The sequence below is a fragment of the Symphalangus syndactylus genome, chromosome 13, assembly GCF_028878055.3.
Source record: "Symphalangus syndactylus isolate Jambi chromosome 13, NHGRI_mSymSyn1-v2.1_pri, whole genome shotgun sequence".
Lineage (NCBI taxonomy): Eukaryota > Metazoa > Chordata > Mammalia > Primates > Hylobatidae > Symphalangus > Symphalangus syndactylus.
This window is the reverse complement of record NC_072435.2, coordinates 75,983,844-76,001,282: the sequence shown is the minus strand read 5'-3', so window position 1 is coordinate 76,001,282 and position 17,439 is coordinate 75,983,844. Positions and strand designations below refer to the sequence as shown.

Sequence of the window (17,439 nt, the reverse complement as noted above, 5' to 3'; positions counted from 1 at the left end):
TTTGATATGTGAAACCTCTGACTGTCCTGATTTCATCTTCTCCACTGGAAAGAATGATAGGTGTAAACTTTGCCAGCAGATCAGGCTGAACTCTGTGAGACAGTCCTACAGGTTCCAAGGTCCCTCTGCCATTATGTGTTATTGCCAAGAAAGCAGCATACTGTTGTGAAAAAAGTTTAATTCCAGTTTCTGCCCTAGAGAGCCATATTACCTTAAGAATTAAACTCTTCTGATGCAGAATTTCCTCATCTGGGGGTGGGAGTGTGTGTCATAAATCCTGTATTGTAAGATTTAAAGGATTTAACATATGTAAAATGCCGGACAAAAAACTGGACATCCAAAATATGTTAACTGTTTTCTTTTTCTTCCCCTATATGAGTTCACACCAGTAAATTTCCACTTCTCTGAGGCACTAAAAGTATCTTAGGATATTAACTCACTACAGAGAGTTCTCTCACAAAGGCCTTTCAAATTTCCTTGGGCTGCAATGTGTTGTTGGTTTTGTTGTTGTTGCTGTTGTTGTTGTTTGTAACAGAGTCTCACTCTGTCGCCCAGGTTGTAGTGCAATAGCGCAGTCTTGGCTGACTGCAACCTCTGCCTCCCGGTTTCAAGCGATTCTCCTGTCTCAGCCTCTGGTGTAGCTGGGATTACAGGCACGTGCCACCACGCCTGGCTGATTTTGTATTTTTAGTAGAGACGGGGTTTCACCATGTTGGTCAGGCTGGTCTCAAACTCCTGACCCCTGGTGATCCGCCCACCTCGGCCTCCCAAAGTGCTGGGATTACAGGCATAAGCCACCGCGCCCAGTGCCCAGTGCATTGTTTTTTGAGTGAAAGAAATCAAAGCTTTCTCCTGGGTAAGGGCCATACCCCTCAGTGCCTTTTAGTGGCAGTATATTGCTGAAGTTGCTGTGTAGTATGTGCTAAGACAGGAACATTCCTCATAGAAACTGCAATCCTCTGGAGTGCAGGAGAAGAAAATAAGAAACTGCTCTTGTGCAAGGCAATGCTGGTTTGTAAGGACTGGAGGCAAGGTGTGGTCATTTTTCTGTCTGTCATCACAGGGATAAAACAGTAAAGAGCCTAACTTCTGGGAATTAAGACAGATCAAAGAGGGCTTCCGAGTACCTGATTTTCAGCAAGGAGAGAATCAGAAAAATCTCATTGGACATTTACTGCCTGCTGGGCACCATGCTGGTGATTTACAAACTTTCTCTTATTTAATACTGGTAACAAGTTTGTGAAAAGTGTAACAGGGCTATTTTACAAAAGAGAAATAGCTCAGAGAGGCTAATTAAACAAAGTCACAGAGCCAACAATTAGCAGAGCTGTATTCTGAATTTAGTTCTCTAACTTCAAAAACCTTCTTTCTAATCCCCGCCCCACTCCCAATTCCCCATCCCAAGCTGTGACAATTTGCTATGGCTGGTTAAACAGAATAATGTATGAAGTTTATAACATATTTTGACTACTAAATTGGGTAAAATTATTAATAGACATTCTTGAACACACTCTTTACAGAATTTAATTCTACAAAGTTGTAGAGCATGGAAGTTTTTTCAACTTTTACTGTTTGAAGATTGACTCTAGACTCTAGAAGGAAACCATCAGTTCCATCCTCTATCCTACCCAATAGAGCAAACCCTTAATTTCATTGAGAGCACTGATCCCCAGTGTCTATGTGTACACCTAGGGACATGGGAGGAAAATGTTAGCTTTCTATTTATCTTTATTTTTAACTAAAAATGAGAAGGAAATTGAATTTTAATAATGAGTAATAGTTGGATTGATATTAGAACCTTCATAAGACCCCTTGATAAAGATTAGCTACCTAATTTGTTAGCCAAACTTGGATTAGAGAGAATGCAAAATGTAAAGTTCCACTACAAAATGTAAAGTTCCTGTCTCAAAATGTAATTTTAAGATTTTCAAGACAGTGACAGCAAACATTAAACCAATTTCAGGGCCCTTTTAAGTGTGAGAACCTGTGAAACTACCCATGTTGCCTACCCATGAAGCTGGCCCTGGTCATGTATAATATACCATTTCTGAATCCTGGGGGAAGGGTGCCATTTAACTCATTTGTTAACTGAGTATATGAGGGAATGTATATGCATTATATTACCTAATTTACCTAACTAATTATCACAGAATTGAAGTAGCTAAGGAAGATTCCTACAAAGAGACTGTGGATTAAAGATAATATTTATCATGCAAGCCCAAATGAATGACAAAAAATTTGCAAGACTAACACATTCATCATACTCCTGGAATACTCTTGTAGCCATACTATGAGGTAAAAATAACAACAATGTAATCAGACCTGACAAAAAGCTAGATCAGTTTTTTAAAAAAGCATAAAAATGTAAAATATATACTTAAGTAACAAACCTGCACATTGTGCACATGTACCCTAAAACCCTAAAGTATAATAAAAAAAAAAAAACCACTATCAAAAGAGAAGTATTTTGTCCTAAGTATATAGTTTCTTTTTTGAAAATACCTAATAATAAGTAGCCTTAGCAATTAGCAAGGTTTTGAAAATATTCCTTATTCAATATTTATCTCATGCTTTTCAATTTCTTATTTTATTTATGTTTATAATTTACATAACTAAATAATCTACATTTAAAGATAAATATATCTGTATTAGAGTAGAAGCTCAAATATCTTTCCTAAAAGGGACATTTGTCCAAAAAGTTTGGATATCTCTGGTCTAGAACAGCATTTTCCAAGGAGGATTAATGTTCCATGACATGGTATTACAGGTTTGAATCAAAATGGGTTGAACAGTTCTACAATCATCGAAGTTTAGGAAAAGTTTTCCATAGGGCTCTGTCTTTGTAATTGTCAGTGAAATTAACATTAAGACCCTAAAAATTTATGTGTTTAAAAATCAGTTTAATTTCTTTCTCATACTTATTTTAGCAGATAACTCTTTTTCTGAAATGTTTAACTACTTTGATACCACTTCCGTTTTCTAGAGTGTAACCTGGAAAATACTGTTACAGCAGGCCTGTGTATTTACTGCAAGAAAATCTCTATTTGTGTAGCATACAAATTCCAATCCAATGCTACAGATAGGAATATTGTGTATATTGTAGTTATACAGACTAGGACTTGAATTTTGGCTCTGGCACCTATCAGTAATATTATCTTGGAATACCATTTAACTTCTTGGAACATGTGCTTCCCTGTTTGTAAAGCAGAGCGAGCCAGTAATATTTATGGTTTTATTGGCCCTGCCTTACAAATAAAGAATTTAATTTAATAAAGATTAAATAAGATAATACATGTGAAGGGTCTAGTATAGCTCCTGGAACCCAGTAGACACCCAATAGAGGGTGTTAAGCCTCATTACCATAGTACTGTGTGATTTTTTAAAACAAAAATTTTATATATTTTGTAAATATTTTTTGCCTATAAGCCAAAACAACAAACAAAAAACTCCCAGTTAATAGTTGATAACGTGCTACAATAATCATTATTAGTACTGGTATGCAATAGGGATAAATATGGAGAAGTAAAACCCATAGAACTTCATTACAGTCAATATTGCAAACCCATTTATAACTTTTCAAAAGATAATGATATTGAAAAGATAATTTGAGTTCATTTCCAGATATCCCAAAGTTGCTAAATGATAAAGATAAATCAATTTTATAAGTTATTTCCTACATGCCTATCAGTATAACAAGTTAAGATGAGCCATCAGTAACAATGCTGCAGGGTGACTATGGCACGTGGGCATTAGTTCTCCTATAATCTCTATCAGCTGCCCTCCCAAATCCTCCCAAAAGGCTTATAATGTAGGAAAAGAAGGTGTCCACAGCTTCAAGCTGATATCCATCCAGATTGCTGCCACTAAGATCTCCCATGTGGAAATTCAAGAACTTTAGAATGCAGTGCAGGTTTAGAGATCTTACCAGATTCTGCACCATGCACATTCTTTCACTTCTCAGTTCAGCTACTAGTCCATATATATCCACAAAATCATGGTCATTTACATGTTGTGTTAAATGGTCCAGAGCAATAAAAACTCCAGTTCTTCCAACTCCAGCACTACAGGAAGAGTAAATTACATGAAAATTATTCAGCAAAGGGTTGTTCATTTTGATGGGGATAAAGATAATGAGCTATGATGGCAATAAATTCTAACAGTTGCTTCTCTTATTTGGAGGCAGATTTTCTTTGGCGTTTCTTTGGATTTTTTTACGGTTACCAAGACTGTGTTTAAACAAAGCAAGATGATTATCATTAATATGCTATCAAATATTTGAGTTTCTCTTTCTTTAATCAGTGGAACTTAACCTCTTATTTCTTAATATTTTAGGGGGTGTTGTTGAAGTATAGAGATTTTTAAAAATCATTGAAAATTCTTAATACCAGAGACTCTGTATTGACCAAATATTCAGTTACCAGCAGAAATGCTAAATGTTACAAACGTAGAATATTTAGCTCATATAGCATTTTCTTTGCTTCATTTTGAAAAATAGCATTGGAATTGTCTTTTTCACTTTCTTTCTCTAGAATTTATTTTGCCTCCTATAGATAATAAAATTGAAAAACTATTTTCATCTAAAAATTACATTAATACTCAAAGACAGGTATATGCTCCATAGAAACTGTTAACTGATGAACCTCACAAGATTGATTCAGAAATCCCTATTGTCAGAAATTCCTATTATCAGAAAGACAAGATTCCTAGGAAATTAAATGGTTAATAGAGGATGTTAATCGAAAAAAATTTTTGAAAGGTCATCTAGTCTTATAAATATTACTTTGAACCACATGAAACTTCCATTTTTGTAGTTCTGTAGTAAGAAACATTCAAATATTGGCAATTTCCTATGATTTGACCTAAGAAATTGTGAGCCTACAACATAAAACTGAGTAGAGTAACATGTGTACCTATTTGCCACACAGCCATTGAATTGTTAAATATGTTTTGAGTGTCAAGCACTGTTCTGGGCACCTGGGTCACAGCAGTGAACAATGCAAAGTCCCTGCACTTACAGAGTTTATAGTCCAGAGGAAAACAACACATAAACAAACAGACAAAGAACGTGCCTGGTAGTAAGAAGTCTCATACTGAAAAAAAGATGAATCAGGTTAAGGAAATAGAGGGTGATAGGGTAGGAGAGGGTCAGCAGACAAAACTTCTCTGATAATATAATATTTGAAAAGAAGCTAGCATAAGGTTAGGGAGCACACCATGTGGGTATCTGGAAGAAGATCCTGGTAGCCAGAAGAAGCAAAAAGAACAGACCTGAGGTGGGAGCATTTTTGAATGTTCATAAATCAGGGGAGACCAGGGAGGTGACAGTACAATGAGGAGTGAGGGGTAGTCAGGGATGAAAGTATTTGCTGGTGGGTTAGATGTGGAATGTGAGAGGAAGCAGAATCAAGGATGACTCCAGGGCTTCTGGCTCAAACAGAAGGGACTTGCTTTTTACCAAGATAGGAACAACTGAGCAGGGGTGAATTTGGAGATTGAGTCAAATGTTCTGTTTTGTATACATCAAATTTCTAGAACTTTTCAGCCATTCAGGCTGTCAAGTTGAATTGGAAGCTATATGTAGAAGTCTACAGTCAAGGTGAGAAGTTGGAGTTGGAGATAAATATTTAGTAGATGGTTTTCAAATGATATTTAAAGATGGTCAATAATATGAACGTACTTTCTTCTTATCTCTTATCTATTTAAATCACAAAGGACGAGACTTTACTCTTTTTGAGGCTAAAAAGGAGAAAGTACTTTTCTTTTAGTGCCCATGGCAGTGTATTTGCATGATACAGAGAAACTGAAGGCAGCTACTGTCTATCAAAGGTTTTAATCATCAGTGATGCCAGCATAAAATCAATCACTGACTGTAAAAGCAAATTGTTATACTGTTTTTAGTATATGCTGTTATGTTAAGCTTTCTACCTATATGGAGGGATTTAAAATTGAGGAGGTAAAAATGAGGCTTTTACTTTTTGTTCTACATGTTTTATAAATATAAGCATTGTTCATATATTTTATGATGAGCAAGCACTTATGTATTAGTCTTATAATTTTAAAAATCCAGAAATTTATGGAAAATATATAATCATTTAAATTACATATTGAGTTTTTTTAATAAAAGTTTAAAAACTGAATGAATTTATCTTTTCTTACATACAGTATTTAACCACATTAATTATAGTACACTCCTGTTAAAAATATTAAAAGTTATTACTTTAAAAAAATCTTTTTATTGTAGTGAAAGATGAATAACAGAGAATCTACCATTTTCACCATTTTACATGTAAAATTCAGTGGCATTAATTATATTCTCAATGTTGTGCAAATATCAACACTATATATTTCCAGAACTTTACATTATCCCAAATAGAAGGTCTGTACCCATTAGATAATACTTTTTCATCTCCCTCCTCACTAATAACCACAATTCTACTTTCTGTTTCTATTTATTTACCTATTCTGAGTATCTCATTTAAGTAGAATTCATACTACATTTTCCTCTAATCTCCAAACTTCAATTGTGAAAGAGACTCGAGTCAAGACTGATTTAGATCTATCATGTCAGAAAACATAAATCATACCAATGTGTCTAGAAAGGCTAAATGTGAAATCTCTGAAGATGGCAAGCTGGAAGAAATTTACATGAACATTTTATAAAAAATAATCAATGGAATTATAATAATAAAAAGACCAATGGGTTCAAAGGCCATTTCTGGCATTTAATAGATGTTTCTAAAAATAGCGCTTTCTTACCTGCAGTGAACAATCATAGGTGTGGTGTCATGTGCCCTACTTGCTCGAACCAACTTCACAAAGTGAATTAGAGGGGCGCTGTTCTCAGGAACCCCATGCTCTGGCCAGGCAGTAAAGTTACACTGTCGAACAGTCATGCAATCCCCATGCTAGACAAAGGGACAGATTAATGAATAACAAAATTATTTAAGTTCCACAATGAAGGTTGAAGGCAATTGTCCCAGTTTTTGAAGGTGATCTTTTAAAAATGACTATTTACCAAACCAAACAAAATGTTTTCATTATTTCCTATAAGAGAGATTTTTATTGTTTCAATAAAGAGAATTGCCTTTCAGTATGAATGAAAACAATAAGAAAACTTGGAAATAAATGTTAATATAGGACATTAATATTCAAATTTAGTATGCCATTTTGTGGCACTCAGGATAATAGGTATTGAAACAATTTTGACCCAAAACTTAAATGAACATATTCACAAACTATTCCATACACAGGTATTGAGCGTCTGTTATGTGAAAAGTGTAAAGATCCTATATCATCTTCTGTGTGTATAGGCATTTATATAAACTGAGATCCCATAAAGTGATCCCATAAAGATCCCATAAAGTGAGATCCCATACTACCTTTTCTATCAGGCTGCAGATTAAATAGAAAATCAAATTATTAGGATTCAGGAGATGAGTGACTTGGGAAATTGCTGTCTCAAGTCAAATATTACAGTTTCTTCATTAGACAAAATAAAGCTAGTGATCTCATCATTTTCTCTCCTTTTTCTGCTCTTGTCAACCTAAGAATGTGATGCTAATTGGTTAATACAGACTTTAACTAGAGTGATCTGGAACAAATACAGTGACATTGATACTAAAGTTGGATATCGATTCAAAATTCTGTTCAGAAGACAATACAAAAGCATTGTTGAATATACAGGTATCCTTGAAAGGGATAGTTCTAGAAATTAATTTTATTCTAAACATTTAGATCATTCATATTTTATATCATGTTCCCTTGTCCCCGCCTTTTTTTTACCCTTTCAATTTTCAGATCCCTGATAGTCCAATCTATTTGAACATCCTCCATTAGCTTTGTAATCACTATATCTCCAAAGACGGTAACTGGCTTGTTGTCCTCTGGCCAATACTGATGGCATCTGATCTGCATTCAGAGAAAATCATCAGTCATAAGAGTCATTGTTACATTGATATGTATATCACAGTTATTACGACTAAGTTAAAATTACTTTATAGATGTCCAGGTTATTGATGACTCACAGTATTAGATGAAATATTCACACATATGTTAACACAATCGTTAAACAACATTTGTAAAACATTTTCAAATAACTTACCCGTCCTTTTTCAAAACACTGTGTTAGCATTACTAATGTTTTTGCTCTGGTTTCCCACACCATTCTCCAAAAATCTCCAACTGTTCCTGGTAGTGGACCTTGAGTAGCAATAAATTCATTTGGACATAAATAGCCCTAGAAGGATATAATTACAAACATTGCATCACTGTGTTCACAGATATAGTGTTTTAGTTTTCAATCAATGCATGAAACACACTCTGGTTGTAAAATTACCTAATATTTTAGAATACTGTAAATACTAGATAATCTTAAATACTCAAAATTTCCAACGTCTAAATTTGTCCTCACAATCTGATATACTACACAACAAATGTTCTCAGAATTTATGTCTAACTTTTGAATAAAACATTAAGGACTACATAATAATAGTTACAATAATAACAGAACTTAATAAAGGTCTTAAGCCTGAGTCTTTGTAGCAGACAGTTTGCTAAGTATCTTATATTCAATATTCTTATAAAATCATTGTGAATTAGTACTAATATTATGCTCATTTTATAGATGAAGATATTGAAGCTTAGAAAGGTGAAGTAACTTGCCAAGATCTCAACATTGGTAAGGCAGGTTGAGCCCAGAACCAGCTCTCTAAACCCACTCCATGATGTTTTTGCCATATATTTATTGGTTGTGCAGATATATGTACACTCTTCCTCTAAGAAATTACTTATCTACTTAAACTGTGGCATTAGTCATTAGTCTAGTGGCATTTACTATCTGGAGTTCTGACCCAAGAAAAACATGGTAGTATGAAGTTTCATTTTGCTAATACAGTAAACTCATAGGACATGAGATCTGTCTTAAATCTATTATGACATCCTGTGTATATTTATCAAATTTCTCTGAAACTTGGTCTATTTACCTGGGACATAAAAGCATGACACTTGAGTTTATATAATTGTGAACAGTATCTGTGGATTTCTTTTAAAGAAAGGTAATGTATAAGTTAAAAAGTAGTAATGGAATGACATCTATTTCAAACAGGAAGATGCTTTAAGGAATGTGGAATAAAAGGTAAAATTTACTTTTTTACGTTGAAATTGTCTCAGTAGTCAGAGAATAGTAAAATACACAAAATAACATATATTTAAATTTTCCAGGGACTCTAAAATGTAATCCAGCAAGTTTATTTTACTTTAAGGAATAATGAGGAGGCACTTTAGGTGGTTTTCCCAAATTACAGTGCAAGCCAGGAACATTTGCTTGTAGAAAATCTTGAGTCTCTTAAATACACAGTATACTACAGCTTTTCTGTCTTTCCAGTCTCAACTGAAAGACCTAAATATGTAGTTAAAGTGTGAGGGATCTTTTCTTTTTAAAAATAATATATGTTAAATGTAGAATATTTTGAAAATTTAGAAAAATATACAATAGAAAGTAGAATTCACCTGTAATCCCGCTATCCAGAGTGAAGGACCACTAACATTTTGGTTGATTTCTTTACACATTTTTTAAATATGCACATTCTCCACTCAATCAATATTTATGAGTGACTATTACATTCCAGGCACTATTTTAGGAGCTGGGGGTTCATCACTGACCAAAGACACTGAAATTCCTACCCTCATTTATTTTATCATTAGGACAAATAGACATTGTCTCTTAATGTATATTACATATGCAAATTACATAGAATTTATAAAAGTGATAAGGGCTATGAGAGAAAGTTTTCAGAAAATAGGCTTTTCAGAAAATAGGCTGTTCAGAAATAGGTAATTCAGAAAAAATAAATACTTCATGAGAACATGTGGTATTTATTTTTCTGTTCTTCGCTTATTTCACTTATCACAGTGTTCTCCAAGCCCATCTCCAAACTTCACATATCACTGGTGATATGTGAAGAAAGTTTTGAAGAAGGAAGGAAGTGAGGCCTGCAGGATTTGGGGGAAAAGAATTGTGGGTAGAAGGAAAATCAAGTCCAACGACCTTAAAGGAGAGGGGTGTCAGCAATGTTCTAGGAACAGCAGGTGCCTGGAGTAGAGTAAATGAGGGGGAAGAGTAACAGATAATGGCTAGAAAAAGCAGGGAGGATACGTGGTGCTTAAGGTCCTAAAAAGTAATTATAAGACTTTGGTTTTTACTCTGAATGATACAGAAACTCACTGAAAGGTTTCGAACATAGTGTATGGTTTGTTTCACGTGGGCTTCCATAGACCAACCTATGGGAGTTTAAAAGCTGAAAGGAGGGAGAATAGTTAGAGGGTTATTGTAACAATTCAGCCAAGAAATATTGGTAGCATGGGTGACATCAATGGAGATGGTGAGAATTGATTAGATATGGATACATTTTGAAGGCAAAACCAACAGAATTTGTTAATAGATTTGATATGAGGTATGAGAGAAACACAGAAATCAATAATGACTCCAAAGGAAGATGGAGAAGACTCCAGATGAGCAGTTTTTAATAAACTTTTCTTATTATTTTGACACATAATAATTGTACATTTTTATGGAATACAGTGTGACAATTTTGATACATGTATACAATGTGTAATACTCAAGTCAGGGTAACGAGCACATCCATCTCCTTAAACATTTATCATTTCTTTGTGTTGGGAACATCAAAATCTGCTCTTCTAGCTATTTGAAAATATACAATAAATTGTGGTTTATTATAGTCACACTACAGAACTATAGACACTAGAATTTATTTCTCCTATCTAGATGTAATTTTGCATTCATTAACCAATCTCTTACTCTCACCTCTTCCCCTTCCCAGCTTTTAACCACTATTCTACTCTCTACTTTCACGAGATCAACTTTTTCAGCCTCTGCATAAGTGAGAACATGTGGTATTTATTTTTCTGTTCCTGGATTATTTCAATTATCATAATGTTCTCCAAGCTCATCCATGTTGCCGCAAATGGCAGGATTTCATTCTTTTACATGGCTAAATAGTATTCCATTGTGTATATATAGCATATTTTCTTTACTCACTCATCTGTTGATGAATACTTAGGTTGATTCTTCATCTTGTCTATTGTGAATAGTGCTGCAGCACTTATTGCATAAGCATAGATATCTCTTTGACATACAGATTTTCTTTCCTTTGGATATATATCCAGTAGTGGTATTGCTGGGTCATAATGATGGTTGTATTTTAGTTTTCTGAGGAAAACTAAATAGTGTGTAATAGTGTATAATAATTCCACTTTCTCTGCATTCTTGCTGGCATTTGTTATTTTTTGTCTTTTTGATAATAACCATTCTAAATGGGGAGAGATGGTATTTCATTGTGGTTTTGATTTGTATTTCCTTGATGATTAGTGATGTTGAGCATTCTTTCATATGCCTGTTGACCATTTGTATGTCTTCTTTGGAGAGATGTTCATTCAGCTCATTTGCCCATTTTTAAATTGGATTTTTTTTTCTGCTATTGAGTTGAGTTCCTGGTATATTTTGGATATTAATCCCTTGTTGGATGAATAGTTTGCAAGTATTTTCTCCCATTTTGCAGATTGTCTCTTCATTCTGTTGATTTTTTCCTTTGTGTGCATATGATTTTTAGTTTGATATAATCCCACTTGTATATTTTTGCTTTTACTGCCTGTGCTTTTGAGGTTTTAGTATGAACAGATTTGCAGGGAAAATAAAAAACTCACATTGGACATATTATGTTTGAAATCACTATTAGATATTCAAGTAGGAATGCCATGAAGGCAATTAGATATATGACTTTAGAATTCAGGAAGAAGTCCAAACTAGAGACATAAATTTGAAAGTAATCAGCCCATATCTCTTACTTAAAGTCATGAAAATTGGATGACATCACTGTGATGGTTAATATTGAGTGTCAACTTAATTGGATTGAAGAACACAAAGTATTGTTTCTGGGTGTGTCTGTGAGGATATTGCCAAAGGAGATTAACATTTGACTCAGTGGACTGGGAAATGCTGGATGCTTCCTGCCTTAGAACATCGGACTCCATGTACTTCAGCTTTTGGACTCTGGGACTTGCACCAGTAATTTGCCATGGCCCTTTGGTCACAGACTGAAGGCTGCACTATCAGCTTCCCTACTTTTGAGATTTTGGGACTTAGACTGGCTTCCTTGCTCCTCAGCTTGCAGATGGCCTATTTTGGGGCTTCACTTTGTGATTGTGTGAGTCAACACTCCTTAATAAATGCCCCTTCATATATACATCCATCCTGTTAGTTCTGTCCCTCTAGAGAACCCTGACTCTTACAATCACCAAGAAAAAGAGTTTGGAAAGAGATAGTAAATTCAAGTACTGAACTCTAAATTGTTTTGTTTGCAGGTCTAGAAGATGAGATAGAAGCGGTGAGACTAAGATGAAAGAGTCAGAGCTGCTGAAAGGTCAAATAAATTGGAGACTGAGACTTAAGGCTAATTTTCTGAGTAGTTAATTGGTGACCTTGAAAATAGCTGATTCGGTGTTGTGCTTGCTTAGTATCCAAGTCTTATTTGAGGGTGCTGAAGAAATAAGAGAAGGGAATTGAAGATAGTAAGTGTTAACAATTCTTCAAGGGGCTATAATGTAAATAAAACTCAGAACAATAGAGAAGTAGAGAGAGACCTATAATATCAAGATATTTTTATGATGTAAGAAATTATAATAGATTTGTTTAGCTGCTAAAAGAGAAAAAGTGATGATGTAGAAGAGAGAATTCCTCAACCCATGTTCTTGAGAGACAAAGGGAGAGGTCATGTAGTGTCCAAGTGAAAGGGTTGGCTGTTATCAGGAACTAGGACAGTTCATATGCGGCCACAGGAGAAAGACTGAGTATATGGACACAGATGCAGACAGGCAGGGGACCTTGTGGATGTTCTCTTTTAATTGCTTTTGTTTTATCAGTGAAATATAAACAAGGCCATCAGATGTAGGTGAAAATGAGGAATATAGTGTTAGAGGCCAGAGGAGAAAGAAGAAGGAGAAAGAATCTCCCAGAAGAAAGGGAAATTGAATAGATTCGGAGGCTGTGTTTTTGAGGTTAGTGGCCATGAGTTTAAAGTGAGACATTTTGGTGTGATCATGAATTTTTCTCCAATACACTTCCAGTAACACAGAGAAGAATCCATGGAGGGTTTTATTTAACAAAGTTTGGGGATTTATCAAAAAGACGAGACTATAAGAGATAAATTTGAGAGTTGAGGATATATACAATAGAGGAAAGGAAACAAATAGGCATGCAGTTCAAGCTGAGCAAGAAAAAAAATGAAGTCTTGATTGGGTTAGGAAAAATGGAAAATTTGATGGAATCAAAGAGCTGTAGGTCAGAGCAGGGTTGAAGAATTATCAGAGTCCAGTGATCTGGAAAGAAGGATTTCAACAGATAGTGAGACATCTGCAATCAAGATTATGGAGAGGCTGCAATTCTTGGTGGTGAAAAGGTCTAGGTTGTAAACATGGCAGAAAGTGATGAGGTCACATGGAAGGCAAGTCACTGCGAGAGAAGAGGTCCAGAAAGTGATGAGCAGGGCTATGGCTCAATATTTTATATGAATTTTGACATCATCAATAATTATGACAGAAGAGTGATGAGAGAGGAGCAGTGATCCTGGAGTTAAATCTTTAAGAAACAAGAGAAAGTGACTTAGGGGATGGTAGTTAACTTCCAAAAAGAGCGATAGTGTGTCCTATGCTTGACAGCATGAATTCAAGCTGGCAATTTTAGGGCAGAGGGATAGAGAATGATGTGGAGGTGGCACTTGACCCTCCACACAAGGACGGAGGCAACTTGACCCTTCTCTATGCTGAGTACATATGGGAGGGTACGCAGACCCACTGGTGAGCAAGGCCAGAAAGCCAGTACCTGTAAGGGAGGAGTAGGTTCCACACAGAGTAATATAGACAATATATCACATATCATATACTAAATATTATTCTGTATAAATTTTATATATATACACATATATAAATAATTGAGATTATTCCTATACAATCTTGTTACCACTTATTTACAAAACTAACATTATATGATCTCAGTTTTCAGGATTTGAAATATTATTTTATATTTCTTTTTAATACATATATCTATGTATTATCTGTTATTTAAATATATCTTTATATGGTCACATTTCCCCCTTGATTCTCATGTAAAGAAGCTAAGACACATTTAAGTTTTCTTCCTGTAAAGGCAAATTTATTTCAGAAAATGGTAAAGCATCAGGTAAAATGTTTGCCCAAAAGTGTTTTGGAGATATTTCCATTGTGTCTCATGAAAATGAAGAAAGTATGTCAATTCTGTTTGCTATTTCTGCTTCTACCTTTGATACGTGTGTGCAAACTTTTGACTTTTTCTGAGAGGAAACTTCTTGCCTGGACTTTTGCCCTTTAATTGGAATATAGGGTTTACGGTTTTTAAAGCTCTGTGATACATGGAACAAAGTGTAAGTTTCACTCCACATGTCAACTTTCATTATGACCTTTACCCATGGATGCCACTTTTCATTGCAGTCCTTAAATTAGCTCAGAGATTTTCCCCTGGATTATCAGTCAGGAAAATGTAGAATCTACTACCATGAAACATCAACAGCAATAAAAATAACATGTATTTATTAAGTGCTTCCAATGTGTAATTCAGTGAATAACTGAAATATGATTTAGTAGCAATGAATAAAGTAGAGTTGATTATTATTCCTACTTTATCAGTGTAGAAACTTCACTCGGAAAGTTTCAGGTCATACAGCTACAAAAATGAAGAGAAGGAATTTGAACTCAGGTCCATTTGAACTCTGAAGCATATGTATTTACCCATCTAAATATAATCCTCCTTTTTATGAACTCAACAATTATTAAGTGCCTACTACATCTCAGGTATTGTAGAACTACATGCTAAAAAAGTAATTTAAATATTGCTTCCAAATCATATTTTTATGCTTTATTCTAATCTCATACAGCAGTTATCCAATTGTATCCAGTGAATTTGTATATGCAGATACAATTAGTTTTAGAATAGCATATGAGATGGAGAAGGTCAGACCAATCCTTTTTTTCTTCCTTTGAGATTTAACTATTGTGAATATTGGATGGTGCAAACCTAATTATCTGCATACTTTCTCAATAATTCTAGCATTAAGTTTAGTGAAGATAAGGTATTTCATTAAATTTGTATAGAAGAAGGCAGTAAGTATGAATAATGAAAACAATGTATAGGCCTAGAGACTAGAACACTCGTTTTGACTTTAGTCCTTTCTAATAGTGTACCCTGTAGAGCAGGCTACTTAAATAAGCTAATCTTCAGTTTCCTAATTATAAATTAGAGATAATCATTATTTTCTCGCACACCTCAGAGAGTCATTTTGAATACTATTTGTAAAATAAGGAATGTAAAATTGCTTTGAAAATTTTGAAGTGCTCTATAAATGTAAAGTTTTCCAAAAAATGCGGATTTTTTTAGGTTAAAGTTTATCCATATTATACAGGAAATAATGACATTTTAGTGCCTATCAATGTCCTTGAACAGGTTTTCTTTATTTACCCGTATAAGCTCTAGGGAAAAAAAATGTAAAATGTGCAGTTTATATTTACACCAGCAAACACTCTCAATTGCTTTATTATGCTAAAGAAAATGTGTCGGGCATTGATGGTGATATATTTGTATATGCCTATAAGTATATGTGTGTATGTGCACATATGTGTGTACATACACACATATATTTATATGTTTATATACAAATGTATACATATAGGCATATACAAATATATCACCATATTCTATATTGTTTGATAATTATTCCAAAATTACAATATATATTTGGGTCCTATTGCTAAAGGAGTGAATAGTGGGAGAATTTATATACACACATATACATATCTAGATACATACATACAAAATGTATATATGTTTATATAATATACACATATATAAAATATATACATATAAAATATAACTGTATATACACATATACAAATATATTTATGTATACACACATATATGTGTGTGTATATATATTTTTTTTCCTCTTGTATGATTACAATGCCATTAAAAGCAGAGATTCTTCATTTTAATATCCCCCAGACTGTCTAGCAAATCCTTGTAAATGATGCATATAAATATGCATGTGTGTTTGTGTTTTTATATGTATGTGTTTTAGGGGTCCTCAATGCATACTGAAGGATTGATAACAAGATCATGAAGACCGAATCTCGATCCTTACATGGTACTTAGATAAGAGGAAATACACATGCTTATCCTCATATAGTGCCCAGTACCTTATGCTCTTCCTCACACAGAGAAGGCAATTAATAAATGAGATCACTATGAGTTAGAATATGACGAAGGCTATGCTAAATATACAAAGTGTGGAGGGATCAAAGAAGAGAGGACAATTAATATTAATAGATTGATTTTGATTTATAAAATGTATCTCCTAGTCATTTTCATTTCACTTTTTCAGGGACACAATATCCTTTAGTATTATAATGCTCTATCAACATAGGAACAAATCTGATGTTTCTAATGTTACTGCAACCATTTGCATGATAGCCTTTAATCTCTAGTTGTGTTAAAAGCTGTCATCAAGCTAAAGTAATTGCAGGCATCTCAAATTGACAGGAGAGATAATTTTGATGAGCCTTCCTCAAAATTAATTATAAGCCTTCCTCTTATACCTAAAATCTTAGTATTTTCACTTTTGACCCTCTTGAAAACCTTTCTAAACTCCTTTGTACAGTTGGTGGCAGATTATGGGGCTGCAATATCACTTCTTCCTACCTCTTTCACAGTCTATCCTTCATCAAAATCTTCCAGCCTTTCCAAGTCCTGACTCTGGGAGCACCATTCTCAAGAATGGCCAACGGCAGAGGAAAACACACATTGGCATGTTAACCTAGTTATAAACCCTGGGCTGGAGTGTCCCAGTCTTAACATACAACCCTCAGACCATATGCTGGTCCTCCTCTGTCTCTTCCTCAGACTTCAGTTTTTCATATTTCTATCTGAACACTAGTTATTTTGCTTGCTTTCCTACCTCCCTCTATAGTTCTCTTCCCTTTGCCATAGCTTCCAAAGAAATTGAAACCCGGAATCCATTCATAGATGACCTCTGTCTTTTGCTCCTGGGACAAGTGTTCATAAACTTTCAATTGGAAGTGCTTTCGAATAAAACTTGGGAGGAGGGGGAAATTGAGATACCAGACATTCTTTCTAAGGTGAAGATTGTGCGAATATGTAGGTGGAAAGTGAGGGCCACTACAGTATCATTGCTACAAATCTGTTCTTGACATCCCAAGCAAAGGAGATTTTTCTGAGTGCTACAGTACACTGCCAGCCCCAATATGGAAATCCGCCTTCTTGTAAAGTGCCTTCCATCTGAGCCTGCTTACCATGCAGCTCAGCAATGAATATGCATATCA

General features: G+C 34.5%; 1 protein-coding gene across 1 annotated transcript in view; it reads right to left on the bottom strand.

The window, feature by feature from the left end:
- PTPRQ (protein tyrosine phosphatase receptor type Q) overlaps window positions 1–17,439 on the bottom strand; it is a 213,369-nt gene that overhangs the window by 3,099 nt on the left and 192,831 nt on the right. Inside the window, exons 40-43 of the mRNA XM_055236614.1 lie at window positions 8,102–8,236; window positions 7,783–7,908; window positions 6,757–6,905; window positions 3,926–4,061 (exon numbers count right to left, since the gene is read on the bottom strand). Of these exons, the coding sequence (XP_055092589.1) occupies window positions 3,926–4,061; window positions 6,757–6,905; window positions 7,783–7,908; window positions 8,102–8,236 (546 nt within the window). The remainder of the gene's footprint in view (window positions 1–3,925; window positions 4,062–6,756; window positions 6,906–7,782; window positions 7,909–8,101; window positions 8,237–17,439) is intronic.